This window comes from Pelmatolapia mariae, linkage group LG5, assembly GCF_036321145.2.
Source record: "Pelmatolapia mariae isolate MD_Pm_ZW linkage group LG5, Pm_UMD_F_2, whole genome shotgun sequence".
Taxonomy (NCBI): domain Eukaryota; kingdom Metazoa; phylum Chordata; class Actinopteri; order Cichliformes; family Cichlidae; genus Pelmatolapia; species Pelmatolapia mariae.
In genome coordinates, this window is record NC_086231.1 from 24581523 (window position 1) to 24598675 (window position 17153).

Below are 17153 nucleotides of genomic sequence, written 5' to 3' on the forward strand. Positions count from 1 at the left end.
GTTTTACCCTCAGGTCATTTGATTTTCCATCCCGGAGGTCAGCAAATGAAGTGCTTGTAATATGAGGCTCATCCCAGCAGTAAAGTGAACAATCCCCTCCATTTAGGGCTGGAGAGGGTTGACGAGGAGTTGCACGTTCTCTCCCTAAATTATCATGCTTCAACAGCCAGCACACAGATTTGACACAAAAGAGCTCGCTGCAAGCTGGCCAAACATTCAACAGATCTTTAAGAAGTCATTTCTCTAAAAGACACGAGAGAAGTTTAGTTTCAGAAGCAGATTTTGATTTAAAATCATCATAATCCTAAAGATAAAACTGAATTTACTATTAGGTAAAGTCCAGTGAGGCCAGTTTAGCTCATTACTTGGAGGTGTTGAAGCTATAAAGCCAGAAGACAATAAAATCAACCAAAGAGGTTCCATCCTTTTTATTAGCCCATGCAGAGCTGCACTCTTTAATAAAAAAAAATTAAAGGTTGTGTGCCATCAAATAAAAATTGTTCCTGAGAATGCTAGGCCCCAAAAGAGCATTTATCATATTTCTCTCTGGTTGCACACTATGAATCACATAACCACCCTGGTCATTTATCATAAATATTAAGTTGTTCCAGGAAAGAAAAAAATTCACGTCTGGCAAATATTGATTAGGTAAAGTAAGACCACACAGCCTGTCCAGTTGTGCGCAGATACACGCAGACACACACAGACACGCACGTGCGCTTTGATTCACCGAAGTGAGGGAGGATGAATGGTGAAAGGAGGGAAGAAACTCAATGTTTATGCTACACTGAGATGAAAGGCTTAGCATGACAACATTCAAACTTTGAATCATGATTTATGTGTGTGTAGTGTTCTTAGTATAGAAAACCCCACCACTGTAGAGGTTATTACCAAGATGGAGATCACTGATACGGATCACATAAAAACATCCTTTAGGATGACTCAAAAACCAAGAAGTCCCACAGCTCCCTTTTAAAAGTACAAAGTGCTTCTATGATCAGAATAAACAAAATCATTTGGAAAATGTACTTTTTTTTCTCCACACCCTTAACATAGGGACGCAAAACTTTAGAGTTGTCTCTTTTCTCTGCCCAACAAAAAAGAAAATTGGGTGCTAACAAAAACTGATAACTTTTTTTTACTTGTTTCAACAAATCAGCTTTGGATCACCTTCACACTGTACAGAATGCTGCGTTGAGACTTTTAACTGGCACTAACAAGAGATTGCATATTACTCCAAATCTGGCTTCACTTCATTGGTTGCTGGTAAATTTTAGGTTTCATTTTAAAATTTTAGTTTTAACTTTTATGGCTTGAATTTAACTGTGCATCAGTCACATGGTAACTATTATATCTATGCGCATACATATAATAGTATGTGTGCCTTTCTTTAAAGCAGCATATATTTGTCACACTTACCTGTTTCAGATCCTCAGACTGATGCAAATATTCGACAAAGATAAACGGATTAAATACAAAATGCAGTTTTTAAATGATGATTTCATTTATAAAGTGAACAAAGGTTATTCAAGCCTACCTGTGTGAAAATGTAATTGCCCACTAAAACTAGCTGAGCAATCATTTGCAGCAAGAACTGCAATCAACTATTTGTGTTCACTGACAATGACTCACTCACACACACACACACACACACACACACACACACACACACACACACACACACACACACACACACACACACACACACACACACACACACGTGGAGGGGACTTTGTTCCGCTCCATGAGTGAAATCGCCATTTAAAAACTGCATGTTTTATTTACTTGAATTCTTTTTGTTTAATGTTGACATTTATTTGATGGTCTGAAACACGTAACTGTGACAAATACGAAAAAATCACTAGACAACAACTTGAGACACAATAACTGAGGAGGAAAAAGGTGCTTGATTTACAAACGCTTTACACTAAACTCGTTTGTTCTTTTAACACTTTTTCAGTCAAGTTCTTGCTCTTTCAACAAAAAAAAAATAACATTTTACAGCCTCTGGAAGCGTGATGAATGATGAAATGTAACTTTTTAACAATTAGTAAAGTCTTCAAAATTCGGCTTTAAGAGTGTGACGTCACGATCACAGGTTAAACTCTGAAGGTTTCATGCAGAGTGATAGCCACGGAGGTTTTGCAGATTCGTGAATGGCTCAGAGTGGTGACAGCGATGCCACTGATAGGCACGTGTACATTTCACACGAAGATGTGCACTTTTCCGGTGTGCGTACAAAAATGGCATGCAACTTGTTTATGTCTCCGATATGTCTCTGTATTCATCCCATTTGCTTTCTGTGAATCATCCTCAGTATGAACAAAGAGTCGCGGGCTTGTTTTTTCCACCACTTCTTACGCAGTGAGCTTTAATATTTGATATAGTAAAAAGAAAAAAAATGACAGATGCACCTGTCACGAATCCATGTTTGATATTCTCCTCCTCAGAGCTCGGCGTGTCCACTCCCACAGAGGGCGAGCTTTCGCTTACAAATAATTGCAAAGAAAGAAGAGAAGGGAAACTGTTAATCTGACGTCCCTGGGGATATTTTTAAATTATTCTTTTGTTTTTTGTTTTCGTTTTTTTACATGGAACAAGTACCCCAAGACATAGACATTTTTGTTTATACCAAGTAAGTGCTGATGGAATGACGTAATAATTAAATGACTGGAATAAGCGGGCTCCGTTTAGGATTCCCTGTTTATTTTTCCGACCTTTGACACATGCCCTACACCGAGGAAAGCTGCACAGCTAATCTGCTCTATGGGAACCTGTTTGTGACTCATTCAGTACCCGTCCTGTCCCTCTGCCAGCCGGACTGCGGGGGCCGCTCCATTCCCGGAATCTTCAAAGTTACGCGTCGGGCGCGGACTACATTTGACAAGGAGAGGCACTACCTCCGCATCCGTGGGACATAAAACATGCGAAAAATAAGAAGGGGTGTCTCAGTCGACCCCCACAAACTCAAACAGGGAAGTCCTTCTACGTGTTCGGGTTTAATTTTCTCCGCTGAGCGCACACTCATCCAGTATCCGCGATCATGACTGTGGATGCTTACAAGGCTCTCTACATTGGGATGGAGGTGGTGATCGCCTTGTCCTCGGTCATCGGGAACGTAATGGTGGTCTGGGCTGTGCGCATTAACCGGTCTCTGAGAGACACCACGTTTTGTTTCATCGTCTCCCTGGCCTTGGCTGACATTGCGGTCGGAGCTCTTGTCATCCCCCTCGCCATAACCATCAGCATTGATCTCAAGACACACTTCTACAGCTGTTTGCTGGTCGCCTGCACAGTGCTCGTGCTCACACAAAGTTCAATCCTGGCGCTGCTGGCCATCGCCATCGACCGCTATCTGAGAGTCAAAATACCCATGAGGTAGGCCTAAAGGTGAATTCCTCTAGTTTTTAATATATTGTCTCGTTTCTACAAGCCTTTGTGTCTGGATCGCTGCTGGGATCAAGGACACTAACCAAAGACGCTCCTGCCGGTTTCATGCAGGATTTTCATTTCACCCACCAGAAATTCGTGTAATACGTGGGGTAAAAGTGTGTCTAGCCGCTGAGATAATTTTACCTTAACAGCTCTGTAATGTCTCTACTTGTAATTATTGGTGCTGTAATGATACAGCATACGAACTTATCGGTGTTTATTAACACTTTCATTCATTTAACTATTAAACATAACTCATAATATGCCTTTCTAGCGCGCACTTCTAGTCAAAACAAGGTGCAAAGTGGCAAAGTAATGCGTATTTTTCTCACATTTTTACAGTACATTTACCTTGATAGATAGATAAATATGTATGTTTTCAGTCTGTGCTAAACAGAAAAAGCTTGTTGACTTTTATTTTCGTCTTCTTAATTATATATTTTGTTTAATTTTAAGAATCATCTTTATAATAGGCATGCCTTTCTGTTACGGTAACTTCTCTCATGAGGAGAAGCTGAGGTTTTGCACTCAGTACCTTATCATTTTGCACTTCTCCTTTTGTCTCACCCCAATATCTCTTTAATGAAAAAGTCTTTCTCGTCCACTTGAAGCTGGCTCGTTTGAAAATAAGCCTGTAAGAGTGAGGCAGAGAATGCATGATTGGTCAATAGGCTCATGGTGGTTGGTTGATGGATTACATAATTTGTCAAGTTGGCTACCAGCAGACACACACTGCTTTCTGTCAGTGCAGGGGCATTAATATGGGTTACAGTGACATTAGCCAGACAACAGTTCAAATATGTTATCTGTTATATGAATTCTATAGGTCTTGTAATAAATAAACTGTTATTTATGGCGTTCTCTTGGGGATCTCAGCCCCTTTCATCATAGTCTTGAGGTGTAGTTACAGTAAGGCATTCAGCAGATGATTTACCCAAGTCAAAAGCAGTATAAATTAATGTCTCTATTATATGAAGTAAAGTTTAATAAGCACCAAATTTAGTTTTCCTTTAAACATATATGTATAAATCATACCTCTAATAATCAGACATAAGGTCTTTTTATTTTTGGGATGTCCTTCAGCAGAAACAGTGGTACTGGGTCTTCTTAACATAGACAAAAAGGCAGTGCTTCTGTTAGAACACTGTGCAAAAGTCTTGAGCCATCCCTCTTTTGCTTTCAGGGTCCAGACTTTCTTCTAATTTTTTAATGTGGCCTTGAGACAATAGTTCTTTCTGAAGATTTTTCAAAAAATGTTCTTTGGCAATTGTCTGCTTTTAGACTCATTTTCAGTCCTCTCCTTGTACCTGACTATTTTCACAGGAATGTATTTTTGTTTCTTAATCCACTTAACACTGACCTGTGAATGATTCAAGCATAAAAAGGGGACTAACTCGACGAATTAAGAGTGTTGTGTCTACAACAGACAATTTACAAAAAGAACGAATTTCAAATTGCACATTTTGCTATTAGCTGCCTGTTGTAAAAACACATCATCTCTTGTGGTTTTAATTTAATAAGTTGAATCTGTGTAAAGTGCCAAAGATAACACAGTCTGACAGGCATAAAGTAGTATTTTTGCAACAATAAGCTAAAGAGCTATTTCCTATTCCTGAAGACTACTTAAAGAAATGACTAGAAAGCTTGCTTAAGAGAGTTCAGACTGTGTTAAAGAATAAAGGTGGTCACACCAAACTGAATTGTTAGAATTTTAGGACCCACTTTATGCAATATCTTTGTTTACACACATTTCAATAAATCCCAGTACCTATTTCCCATTTCCCTAGCAACATATTAAGGAATGAAGGGTGTCTCAAGAATTTTGCACAGTACTGTAAGCAGATACATTTTTCTTCCAATTCAGAGTATGCGCTTTAGCAACAGACTCCAATCTGGAGTTCAAATGCTTACCACCTGCAATTTGTGTTTTTAGTTGGTAATAGAGCCAGAAATTGAGTCCTCTTCCCTTAAATACCACTGGGACTCTGGAGGGACACAGTTTAACAAGCAGTGATTGCTTTTTTTAGCTGAAGTGTTTGGAAGCACGTGGTCACGATAAGGACGGTCTGATATTCGAAAATGCCTCACGCGTCACTGTTTGGCTTAGCCGGATGATAGAATTTCCAGGTGGGAGATGAGGATCAAAATCCCAGAGGAAAGACGAGATAACTGGACCACAGTAGAATCCAGAAATCAATTTTTGGCAGACGGACTGCTCATCTGTATGCAGCCAGCCAACCATCCAAGGTTTAGAAAAAGCTTTACAAAGACTTATGAGTGCACAGATCGAGATAAAAATGTCACATGATGCCACGTGTGGGAAGGTCCCCTCCAGACACAGTCTTTTTTAACTTCATTTCATTCATTTATCCTGTGTTATGTCTGCAGCACCCTGGCTGAACTCTTACTCTGTGTATGTGCGTGTGTGTGCTATATCCAACTCTGTGCATGTGTGTGCGTGTGTGTGTGTGAGAGAGAGCACAACAAGACAAAAAGTGGAAAAAGAGGAATGATGATAGTTTGGTTCTCACACGTACCTGAGTTTGTCAGTGTGTTTGTCGTAACCTTAGTGTGACTTTAGCCATAACGTAGCTGTGGTAAGAGCAAAGTACTAACATGAGGTGCTCAATGATTTAATGTAAGTGAGTCAGCTTTTATTCCTTAGAAATGAAATAGGAAAAAAAAAGCAGACTGCTACAGGAATCCTGAACGAGTATTTAACAGTTGTTGTTCACAAACCTATAACAGCAGCTCATTGCTTGTCAGAAACAGGACTGGTCACTTCCCAGGAAGATAGCAAAGAATTTTATTGACTTTAATAACTCCCTAATTTCTTCTTCTGAAAACCAGGAGCTTGTCAGGACCTGTTTCTGGCTTACATATCACAGTATATCTTTTTCTAGAAAGCTGATTTCTTGGAGCAACACTTTTGTGGCACGCAGAGATATGTGATAAGTAAAGAAGTGATAACTGCACAATGAACAAAAAATCCAGTGCTATAATTCTGTCAGAACAACATGACAAAATATGATGCCAGAGAAAGAAAGAAGAGCTAACAATCTTACCTTGAAAAACTGAATTATTTTGCAAGAAAACAGACCACTGCTGTTTTCTGTTTTGCTGTTGCAGATTGATTTGGTTGACTTAATGTTCTATTAACTTTCTCTACACATAATGTATTATCATTAGTTTACAAAGTTTTAGTTTAACACCTGATAATCTTTTAATCAAGATGTTTTGCTTTCTATTGCCTCAGGTGTATACGTGTACCACGCAGTCTGCCTTTAAAACCAATTGTGAGAGAATGAGCCATTCCAAATAGCTCACTCGGTTTGAGTGTGATCTTGTAATAGGAGGTCACTGTTAGGTCACTGTTAGGTCACTGTTGCAGCAAGTCAGTTTGTGAAATTTCTTCCCTGCTAGATATTCCTCAATCAACTGTAAGTTGTATTATTGGAAAGTAGAAACATTAAGGAAGTGCAGCAACTCAGCCACTAAGTTGAGGTCACATAAAGTTACAAACATCCTCTTGCATTAAAGTCATCACAAAAACTGTGCGCTGGGAGCTTCATCTCATTGGTTTCCATAGCCAAGCAGCTCCGGTGGGTGTAATGTGTAGGTGGCCCCATGCTTTGTCCAGTTAGTGTATATTAAATAGCCAATTTTACAAATTTTACAAAGCCCAAATTTTTAATTAATGCTTATTACCATGACCACAAATATATGACATGTATATTGGGACAATCTGTTTTATAGTACAAATGTAATTCTGTGTCAAAATGTGCAAAATAAGATACCTGATTAAATAGGCACTAATTTGCATAAATGTCATTTCTCCCTTTAAGAGCTAGAACAGGCCATGAGGAAAAGAACACATGATCAGGTCTAGTAATAAATCAGGTCATGTGAAAAAGAAAGTTTTCACAGGGGTTTATGTAGCTCTGTGAAAAACAAAAGACACCTTTGCTGTTTCCATAGGAATTAATAGAGTACGTAGCAGACAGACTAATCAAATGCACTTGATTAACTGATTACCAGTCAGTGTGAGCACCTTCACAAAAAGCAGACGTTATAGCAGTTCATTAGTCTGAAGCATTCAGGTGTGTGTTAACACATCTCCCAGGAGTGGACGTCCCAACAAATTCATCACGAGGTCAGATGGTGGACTGCTCAGACTCTACACGCCTCAGTTAGCATGTTAAACGTTAAAAATCACGAGAATAATGTATGGTAAATATGTTTCATGCTATGATTCCCACAAGTCTGCACACAGTATAACTGTATATGAATCAAATAACCATATGGTATGAGAAAAACACAGTAGAAGGCACTTTCTTGAGTAAAATATAGTTTCAGAGTGCCCAGCCATGACTTTACAATCACCTGCCCGACTTGTTGTGTAGGTCCCCTTAAACAGTTGTGACCAGTAGGGTAATGGATGCGTGACTTCTGGTGGTGTCCTGTGCTGTCTGCCACCAGGACCTTGGCAGTGGATCCTTTGCATTCAGTAAGTTGCTGGGTGGAGCCTTCCATGGATTGTGATTTTTCCATTGCATTTCACAAATGCTCAATTGGATTGGCATCCAGCAAGTTTTCATGACGAGCCAACAGCACGGGCTCTTTAATGTTCGTAAGCAGATTGACAGGGTGTGACGGTGCTCACTGTTGTGTTGCAGCGGGCCACCGTTAGTTGGAGTACCACAGCTAGGGGTGTGCTTGGTCACTGCAGCAATGTTTAGGTGTGCAGTATATGTCAAAGTAGCATCCACATCAACACCTGGACACAAACTTTTCCAGCAAAACAATGAACTATAGCACGCTTTTGTATCTGCTTTAAATGTTTATGGAATGATTTGTCTTTTGTTTCTTCTTTTAAAAAGTCTTTAAATTGAAAAAACTATAAATAAAGTATAATATTATTTTATGTTTTAATAGGATATTAACTTATGTACAGATACTGTTATATAATTTCAAACAGTCCACAGTCAGTCACCTACCTGACTTCACAAAGATTATTTACTCGGAGTTTCATCTTCTTTTTTGTTGCCATAGCTACAAGAGGGTGGTGACCCCACGGCGAGCCGGCACAGCGGTTTTATTGTGTTGGCTGGTGTCCATCATAGTGGGCCTCACTCCGATGCTTGGATGGAATAACCTGCAGCAACTTCGTAAAAATGGCAGCTTGAAAAATGACACCTTGGTGGTCTGTAAGTTTGAGACCGTCATCAGTATGGACTACATGGTCTACTTCAATTTCTTTGGCTGGGTGCTGCCCCCTTTGCTACTAATGCTCGCCATCTATGTTGAGATTTTCTACATGATCCACAAGCAGCTCAACAAAAAGGTGAGACCATCTTCTTCTCGTGACAGACAAATCAAAGACTGTGTGAATACTACATTTTTACAGATATTTATTATTGTGCGATCTACTGTACAATATAAAGCGCCTTGAGGCGACTTTTGTTGTGATTTGGCGCTATATAAATAAAATTGAATTGAATTGAATTGAATATCATGTTGTTTAATTTGCCGTAGGTAACAGCAAGCCACACTGACCCGAGACGCTACTTTGGAAAGGAGCTTAAGCTGGCCAAGTCCCTCGCCCTAGTTCTGTTTCTCTTTGCAGTAAGCTGGCTCCCTCTGCACATCCTGAACTGCATCACTCTCTTCTGCCCGGGATACCATGAGGTTGGATTCATATACATCGCCATCATCCTCTCTCACGGAAACTCAGCTGTAAACCCCATCGTTTATGCTTTCCGCATCAAGAAATTCCGCACAGCTTTCCGGAAAATCTGGAAACAGTACCTGCTCTGTCAGGATCCAGTTGGTCGTCTTCCTCAAAGAGGAAGCCAGAGAGGTCAGAGTCATGAGAGGAGGTTGAGGCAGAATGATGACGACGACGATGACGTGTGACCTTTGGTAACTAATTGGATTGCTGTGTTACTGTCAAGTGTCAAAACACTTGTTCGCAAAGTGGAAAGGACACCGGTTTTATTGTCAGGCTCAACAGGTTTACTGGTTGAAATGGCTTTCAGAGGATGTCCAATGTGTGAATGATTTCCTCCAATCACATGCACCAACAAGGAGAGAGGATTAAAACTCAGCTCGGGGATGAGATCAACACTATAAATCATACTGATTTCTCCATTGGCTGACAAAATACCGATTGTGTTACATGGGACAAGCACTCCCTCGCTTTCAAAGCCAATTTTTTGGACTAACTAAGTGTATATTTGGAGCACATGTGGTACAATAATAGTGTCTGCTGTATTGTTTTCTTTTTTTTAACCTAATTAAAACTCATGGCCTTTTTCATGTGATTGATGTCCAATATTTGTCCTAGTGTGTGCTACCTTAACATGCTTTGTTCTGTGGCCTTGAGGACAGAAAATGTAACAAAGGACTGAAGTAAATTGTAGCCTAGTGTTAACAGTGACAGTTTGTTAAACAGGAAGTGTACTCAACAAGTTCAGCGGTGTGAGGGTATAACTGGAACTGTTTGTAACTAATCAAACTCGTGGACTTTACAAATGTGTTGACCTGTTCTCATTTCCAACTTGTCATGTATTAATAATCAGGACACATTATTTAGCATCATTGTTCAATGTACAGCGCAGTCCAATACAGGTCAATAGAAGTTCCCTAAGTGAGGAAATGAGACACTATGAGACCATGCGAAAAAGGGCTTCACTGACATGCAACCGTGGCAACCAAGGAAAAATGAGAAAAGCTTGTTGCAAATGGAAGATGTTTGCCTTTGTCAATGTGAAATGATGTATTTTAACCCAAACCGGTTTTTCTCCTAAGCCTTACCAAAGTGCTTAAAGAACTCAAGTCTGCACAGTTTTTATTTGGATCATATTTACTAAATCTGGCATTTTTCTGCAATTTATTCACGTTTGTAAAGAAAAAAGGCACACTGATGATTTAGAGGTCTCAAGAACTCCTGTATCAAATATGATACACTTGGTGTTACAGGGTTAATGGGCAGCCAAATCCAGTAAAAAAACACTTCATCCTTATTTTGGTCCAAAATAAGGTTTATAAAGCTTCCTCCCCCCCTGCAAGGTTTTGGAAATGGTTGTGACCTCTCTTGTGTGTCTTTGGTGGCAGTGTTTAGTATTTAAGAATGCTCCCAGTTAATTATATTCAGGAGTCTGTGAGTGTCGTGTTTCCTTCATATATGACGTTTATTTCCTAACATACAAATTAAGAGCAACTTAACTGCCCAAATCTAACGACGCAGTGAAAATAAATGCAGTGCCAAAAAACACAAGGGGGAAAAAGTGGCTCCAGATAGGTTTTTAACTCTTGTCTCAAGGGGTGAGTTTAAAATTCACTAATCCACCTGCCTCCTAATGCAGGCCTTTATTCTTCCTCACAGTGCAGATCAGTCATGGAGTTCTTACTGTAAAGGGGTTACCCTTCGTTTTTGGACTTGACAAAGAGGTTTCTGACCGAGTGCCAGATTGTGATAAATTAGCAGTGAGAAAGGGCTTGATGTGCTGTTAATTATCACATTTGAAGATAAGGCTTTTTGCATTATTGAGACCGTTTGAATGATAGTAGCTTATCAATCAAAAATAAAAACAGCAGCGAATTTACTTGATGCTGATAATTGTAAATTGGACAGCTGTAATTACCACTGATCCAGCTATAGTAACCATATAACTATACATCAAAGCATCAGTGTGTTTAAAAAAAAAAATCTATATATCTATAAAACTGTGAAGGGATGTTGGAGCAGCGCCATCTACTAAGCTCCATCCAATCTTATCATTTAACTCTATAATGTACTGCACATGTATTACTGGAGTCCTTTCTAATACTCACAGGTGTTAGGTATTGGAAACAAAAAGAAAAAAAAACATCTACTTGTGAATCTTTGTGAGAAATATTTAACAGTATAGGATCATTAAACTGTCTCTGTGAATTTTTTTTTTTTTTTTTTGTTAGGCTGCTGGGTTAAACCAACCAGCACTGACCTCAAAGTGGGTGACTTTTATTTTTAACATAACCAATACATGCTGAGATGGGACTGCTGACACCAATATTATGTAGTAGCATACGTAACTCTGTGTTTAAATGTTAACGGGAGATACTGTCTAAAACAGCAGCTGCATTATCTCTGACACGTCCTCTTGCAGCTGTTCATCAAATGAGCCAGTTGTGAAATTCATCCTCCAAGCTTCTCTGCTGTTGTGCGAGCTGCAAATCAAAAATAGAAGTATGTTGCGGCGTATGTTGATTTATATACACAAAGCTGCATAGATTAGTATGCATTAGGAGTTTTTTTGACAAAGGCAGCAGACTTCTTCCCAGAGAGTCATGTACACACACGTACAGTTTGCTCATTGTATTTCCAGCACCACTCATGTACTAATGGTTCATTCTGTTTTTTTACTTTGTGCCCATGCAAATTATTGTTAAAGCCATTAAGTTTACAATTTAGTTTATGTTAAGTGTATGACAAAGTTAAATGTAATTGAATAGACTCCATCAAAGGGTCCATTCAAAATTTTCACATCAAATTTAACTTTGATGAAATCGACACATGCAATTGCACAACTGACCAACACCACAGCATTTTTTCATTGTTCTGTTTTTGTTTGTTAACTATTAGTAGACTGTGGGAAAGTGAACACAACAGGAGTGAATGTCATTTTGCAGTGTGAGTCCACACTGGCTGCTGCTTTCATGTTTTTCATTTCTATACATATAAAACTGTCTGTTGTCTTTTATTGGACCAGTGTGAAGTCTTCAAAAATCATTTGTGCAATATTCTCTAACGTTCTATAACAGTATCAGAAGAAAATCTGCAGTGTACATATTGTACGTGTAGAAACTGTCATTCAGAATCAAGAGCTATAATAATGGGCTCGTTTGTCGGTATCTAATTACTGTATATAGGAATATGTGACTCTACAGGTTAACAGGTTGATGGAGAAGGCAGAAAGCAGATTGCTTTTGAATGTGCAAAGTGTTTCAGTGCACTTAGTGTTGTTTGACGTGCTGTTGGAAAATACACAAATCAAACACAAGACAAACAAAATAAAGCTACTGTCACTATGCTGACTGCAAAGAATCTAATGAGAAATGGTACCAAGAAATCTGGATATTACTAAAAGGATTTCTTTTGGATGTAATAAAACATTATCCCTTGTCATCCAGTCAAATCATGTTAAGGCTTAGATAACAGGCACCACGAGATGGCATCATCTGCTAAATGTATGACACACATAGGTTAGCTCTTATTTTTTTCATGTATTTTAGCTATGATTTCACAAGGAGATTTTTGTTTGCTTGTTTGTTTGTTTAAAATAAAACTTCTCTTACCTTTAGTTTTGCCAGAGGGGAATTATGAGTAAATCTGCAGTCACTGTGACTTTCCAGCTGCCAGCTGCTTTACAATTCTTACTGGAATGAAGCCATTGTTAATGTAATTAGTTCCACCTGTGGCTATTTCTACTTTGGAAAATCAAACTGCAATGAAAATGATACGTAATCTGATTTGTCTGGACTCAGTATATACTTACCGCACACTTAGGAACACATTGCTACCATTGGGTTGGATCCCCTTGGCCTTCAGAATTGTAAGTTCTTCGTGGCACAGATTCAGTAAAGTGCTGCAAACGTTCCTCAGAGATTTTGCTCCATATTGAAATGAAGCATCACACAGTTGCTGCAGATGTCAGTTGCACCTCTATCATGTGACTCTCATATCCCAATTATGCTCTACTGAATTGGCATCTGGTGACTGTGGAGGCCATCTAGGTACAGTTAACTATTGTCATGTTTAAGAAACCAGTTTGACATGACATGGCTGGTGCATTAGCCTCCTGTAGTAGACCACAGTGTAGCTTTATAAAAGGATGGACATGATCAGCATCATTACTCAAGTGCGCTGTTGTGTCTAAATGATGCTCAGTTGGTACTAAGAGCCCCGAAATGTGCCAAGAAAATATCCCCACACCATTACACCACAGCACCAGCCTGAACTATTGATACAAGGCAGGATGGAGCCATGCTTTCATGCTGTTTACACCATATTCTGACCCAACCATCCAACTGTTGCTCCAGAAACTGAGACTCATTGGACCAAGAAGCATTTTTTCTCATTTTCTCTCATCCTAATTTGGTGAGGCTGTGAAAAATGTAGCCTCACTTTCTTCTTCTTAGCTGACAGGACTGGCACCTGTGTAGAGCTCAGCCCATCTGCTTCATGGTCGTGATCTTCTGCAAACATTGGTTGTGAGGAGTGGTTGTTTGAATTACTCTTCCCTTCCTACTAATATTATTTCATCATCATTTCAACTGCTGTAACAAAAGAATTTCCCAAATATGGGATGAAATTCTCATTTCATTCCTATCAGCTGAAAGCAGTCTGCAGCAGTCTACTCTGACCTCTGACATCAAAAAGCGTTTTCACCCACAGAACTGCAGCTCACTGGATATTTTCTCTTTTTCAGGCCATTCTCTGTAGACCCTAGAGATGGCTGTTTGGGGAAAATCCCAGTAGACGAGCAGTTTCTGAAATATTCAAACAAAACCCCTCTGACACCCACAGTCACGTTCAGTCACTTGAACTACCTTCCATCTCCATTCTCATGCAGGTCGTCTTGATCATGTTTAAAAGCAATGAGTGACTGAGCAATTAGATACTTGTGTTAACCTGCAGAAGGACAACTGTACCACTCAAATATGAAGACTCACATTATTGCAGCACACTTTATCAGAACCAGATAGAGCAGTCAGATACAAAATATGAAGTTGGTGAGTTTGAGGAAAGTTCAGTTTACATTTGAAGTGTGTGTGTAACATAGACTCCAATGAAATGTTTGTGCAAAGACAGGACATTAAAGCAAAAGCTTTGGGAGTACTGCATTAATCATATACTGCTGTCCACTACAACTTAAGTTTTGCCATTCACAGTTTGAAGACAGTATGGTTTTTCTTTTTTTTTCATTCAATGAGTTTTGTCTGCATGTATGTGTGATGCATTTGAATACATATAGAAACTTTAAGGAAAGCACAGTGTCTATATACATAGTGAACAGATTCCAGGGCAAAAGATGACTGTCCTTTTCCCTGTAACACGTTTAGTTTGTTTATTTCCTCCCTCCTGGCTGGTGACTTCAGATTTCTCTCACCATGTCTCACAAAGTTAGTAGGAAGTTGAGGAAGACTGCCAAACAGCAGCACAAGATTACACCATGCCAGCGACTACAACACAAGGCAAAATTGCAGTGGGTGTAAATGACTTCTGAATTAAACACAAGTGAAGCAACAAGATTTACAGTTCTGTGAAGGCGTTGCATCGTGTCAGGACTGCCAGCAAGAATTTCTCACATATTTATGCGCCCTCTTTGCTTTCCAACTTCCACACCTGGGTGAAAACCTAGTCAGATGCTTTGAGTCCCAGTGTGAAAAGAGAGTCAGAGGCAGCAACAGAGAAAAGCAGAAAACACTCCCTTTAAAAGAGGCTGGCAGATAAAACTGTTCATGTTTGATATCTCCAAACTTCATATAAACTAGTGTTATGGTTTGTTCTTAATCCCCCTCTGCAGATGTATTGTTTTTTGGCTATTGCCATACTGGCATCTAGCAGAGAGCTGGTTTAGTGTGCAGTGCTGCACTCTACTGGTAGCTGCTCAGAAATAACTATGATGATAATAATAAAACTATCTACAATCAGAAGCATCACAGGACTGGGAGGACTTAACTGATAACATTTTTGTTTGCTTACATGGAACCAGACGATACATGCAAGTCTATGCAAAATTTCCAGTTTGATATTACTGGAAGGAGGACAGCAGGAATGTTGTACCTAATCTTATTTATGCTATTGCAAGTTTGGTCCTTCTGCCAATATGTCAGGAGATCTCAGGGCGCACGAGTGGAAAGTGAGTTCAAGTAAAACATTAATATGAATAAATAATCAGAACACACACACACTGGCCACTCCTTTAGGTACATCTGTTTGAGCATTTGTTAAGAAAAATATTTAATGGGCCAATCACATTCCAGCAACTCAATGCATTTAGGCATGTAGACATGGTCAAGATAACCTGAGCTGTTAAACCGAACAGCGGAATGGGGAAGAAAGGCTACTGAAGTGACTTCCAGCGTAGCATGGTTGTTGTTTCCAGAATGGCTGTCTGAGTTTCAGAAACTGCTGCTGACCTCCTGGGATTTTCCCCACACAACCACCTCTAGGGTTTACAGAGAATGGTTTGAGCTGATAGGAAAGGAACAGCAACTCAAATAACCACTTGTTCCAGCCAGGGTATAGGGCATGTCTGAATGAATATGTTAAAGCAGGTGGGATAAAGCAGCAGGAGACCATTCTTGTCAGCTAGGAACAGAAAACTGAAGCGACATTTCAACAGGCTCACCAAACTTGGAGAAGAGATGACTATGAAAAAAAAAAAAAAAATCTAGAGCTCAATCTAGTGGAGCACCTTTGGAATGTGGTGGAATGGGAGTGTGACAGAAGAGTGGGAGATGTGCAGCCAACATTACATCAATATACACCAGAACCATTGAACCTATTCAAGGAAGAATTAAGGGGAAAAAATGAGGTTCAACCTGCTACCAGCTAGGTGTAACTAATGAAATGGCCAGTGAGTGTGTATGATGACTATAGTTAAACTTGACTCCTAGGTTATCACACTTTAATATTCCAGAGTAATCAGCTTAAATCAATAGATGCATAAACCCTGTACACTGGCAGTAAACAGCATTGAATGGAAAGACACTCAAATGTATATTTAGTCACAAAAACTATCCTATGTCCTCTGGAAATGTTTTAAGACAAAAACGACTAAACAAAGAGATGCTAAAAAGTCATAAGATGGAATCATTGCGGTCGCATTTGTATATGCAAATATGCTTAGATTTTTTTAGGGGTTGAATACTGCATACTGCAAAAGTATATCTTTGGTGTGACGGGTGTGTGTGTGTTTTAAAACAATAATTCAATGATACTCAAAAAGATTTTCAAATTCTTTTTTTATTGAATCATTAGAAAAATTACAAAAAGCCTAGTTGCACTTTTAACTGACAACAATGTGCAAATATACAGTCTGGGTTTTTTTGCTTCATCTTTTTGCTTTTGTTGCTGTGTTCAATGACATCATCGTACATCACCAATAACCATGATTTCCTAATATCTGCTTTATTGATTGCCATTAGCGAATCTCTAGCATTAACTGATTTGTATCCATCACTGTAAAATCTAGTTTCCTAAATTTAAAGATACAGCGCTTAACAAATGCTTTTAAAATTGCTTAAGCACTGTCACTGACGAAACAACAAAACAAAAAAACAAACATTATTTTAGAAATCCTGTCAAAAACCTACCTAAAATGAATGAATTGACTGAACTTAATTTGAGCCGGCACTAACAACTAATTTTTCTGTTCAGCAATGCAGGTAAATAACTGTAATTTGGTCTCTTTGTTTGTCTTTTAAGTGCTTTACTATTGTTTCTGATTTTTTGTAAAACAGCAAATTTGAAAATTCATGGATAACATGAATTACACTTAGCATTAGAAATATAATTTCAATTAAAACCCTTGTCCATAATGTTGGATTAACCATTACATTTAAGTAAATACCACTACTGTTATTTTAGGGCAGCTGTGGTATAAACCTTACCATGGGTGGTGGTCTCATAAATTTGTTAATCACTGTAGACTTTAGAGTCATTTAGAATA

General features: G+C 38.9%; 1 protein-coding gene across 1 annotated transcript; it reads left to right on the plus strand.

Moving 5' to 3' along the window:
- The first annotated feature begins 2525 nt into the window (after positions 1–2525).
- On the plus strand, positions 2526–12776 carry LOC134627920 (adenosine receptor A1-like). The gene is made up of 3 exons (XM_063474401.1): positions 2526–3378; positions 8485–8776; positions 8968–12776. The coding sequence occupies exons 1-3, from the start codon at positions 3044–3046 to the stop codon at positions 9346–9348; spliced, it is 1008 nt and encodes a 335-aa protein (XP_063330471.1). The 5' UTR covers positions 2526–3043; the 3' UTR covers positions 9349–12776.
- The last annotated feature ends 4377 nt before the right edge of the window (positions 12777–17153 follow it).

Bases quoted from the DNA above. Each gene is read 5' to 3' on its own strand.
- LOC134627920 (XM_063474401.1), top strand. From the start codon at position 3,044: ATGACTGTGGATGCTTACAAGGCTCTCTACATTGGGATGGAGGTGGTG. The intron at 3,379-8,484 runs GTAGGCCTAAAG...TTGTTGCCATAG, and splicing joins AGAGTCAAAATACCCATGAG to CTACAAGAGGGTGGTGACCC. The intron at 8,777-8,967 runs GTGAGACCATCT...AATTTGCCGTAG, and splicing joins ACAAGCAGCTCAACAAAAAG to GTAACAGCAAGCCACACTGA.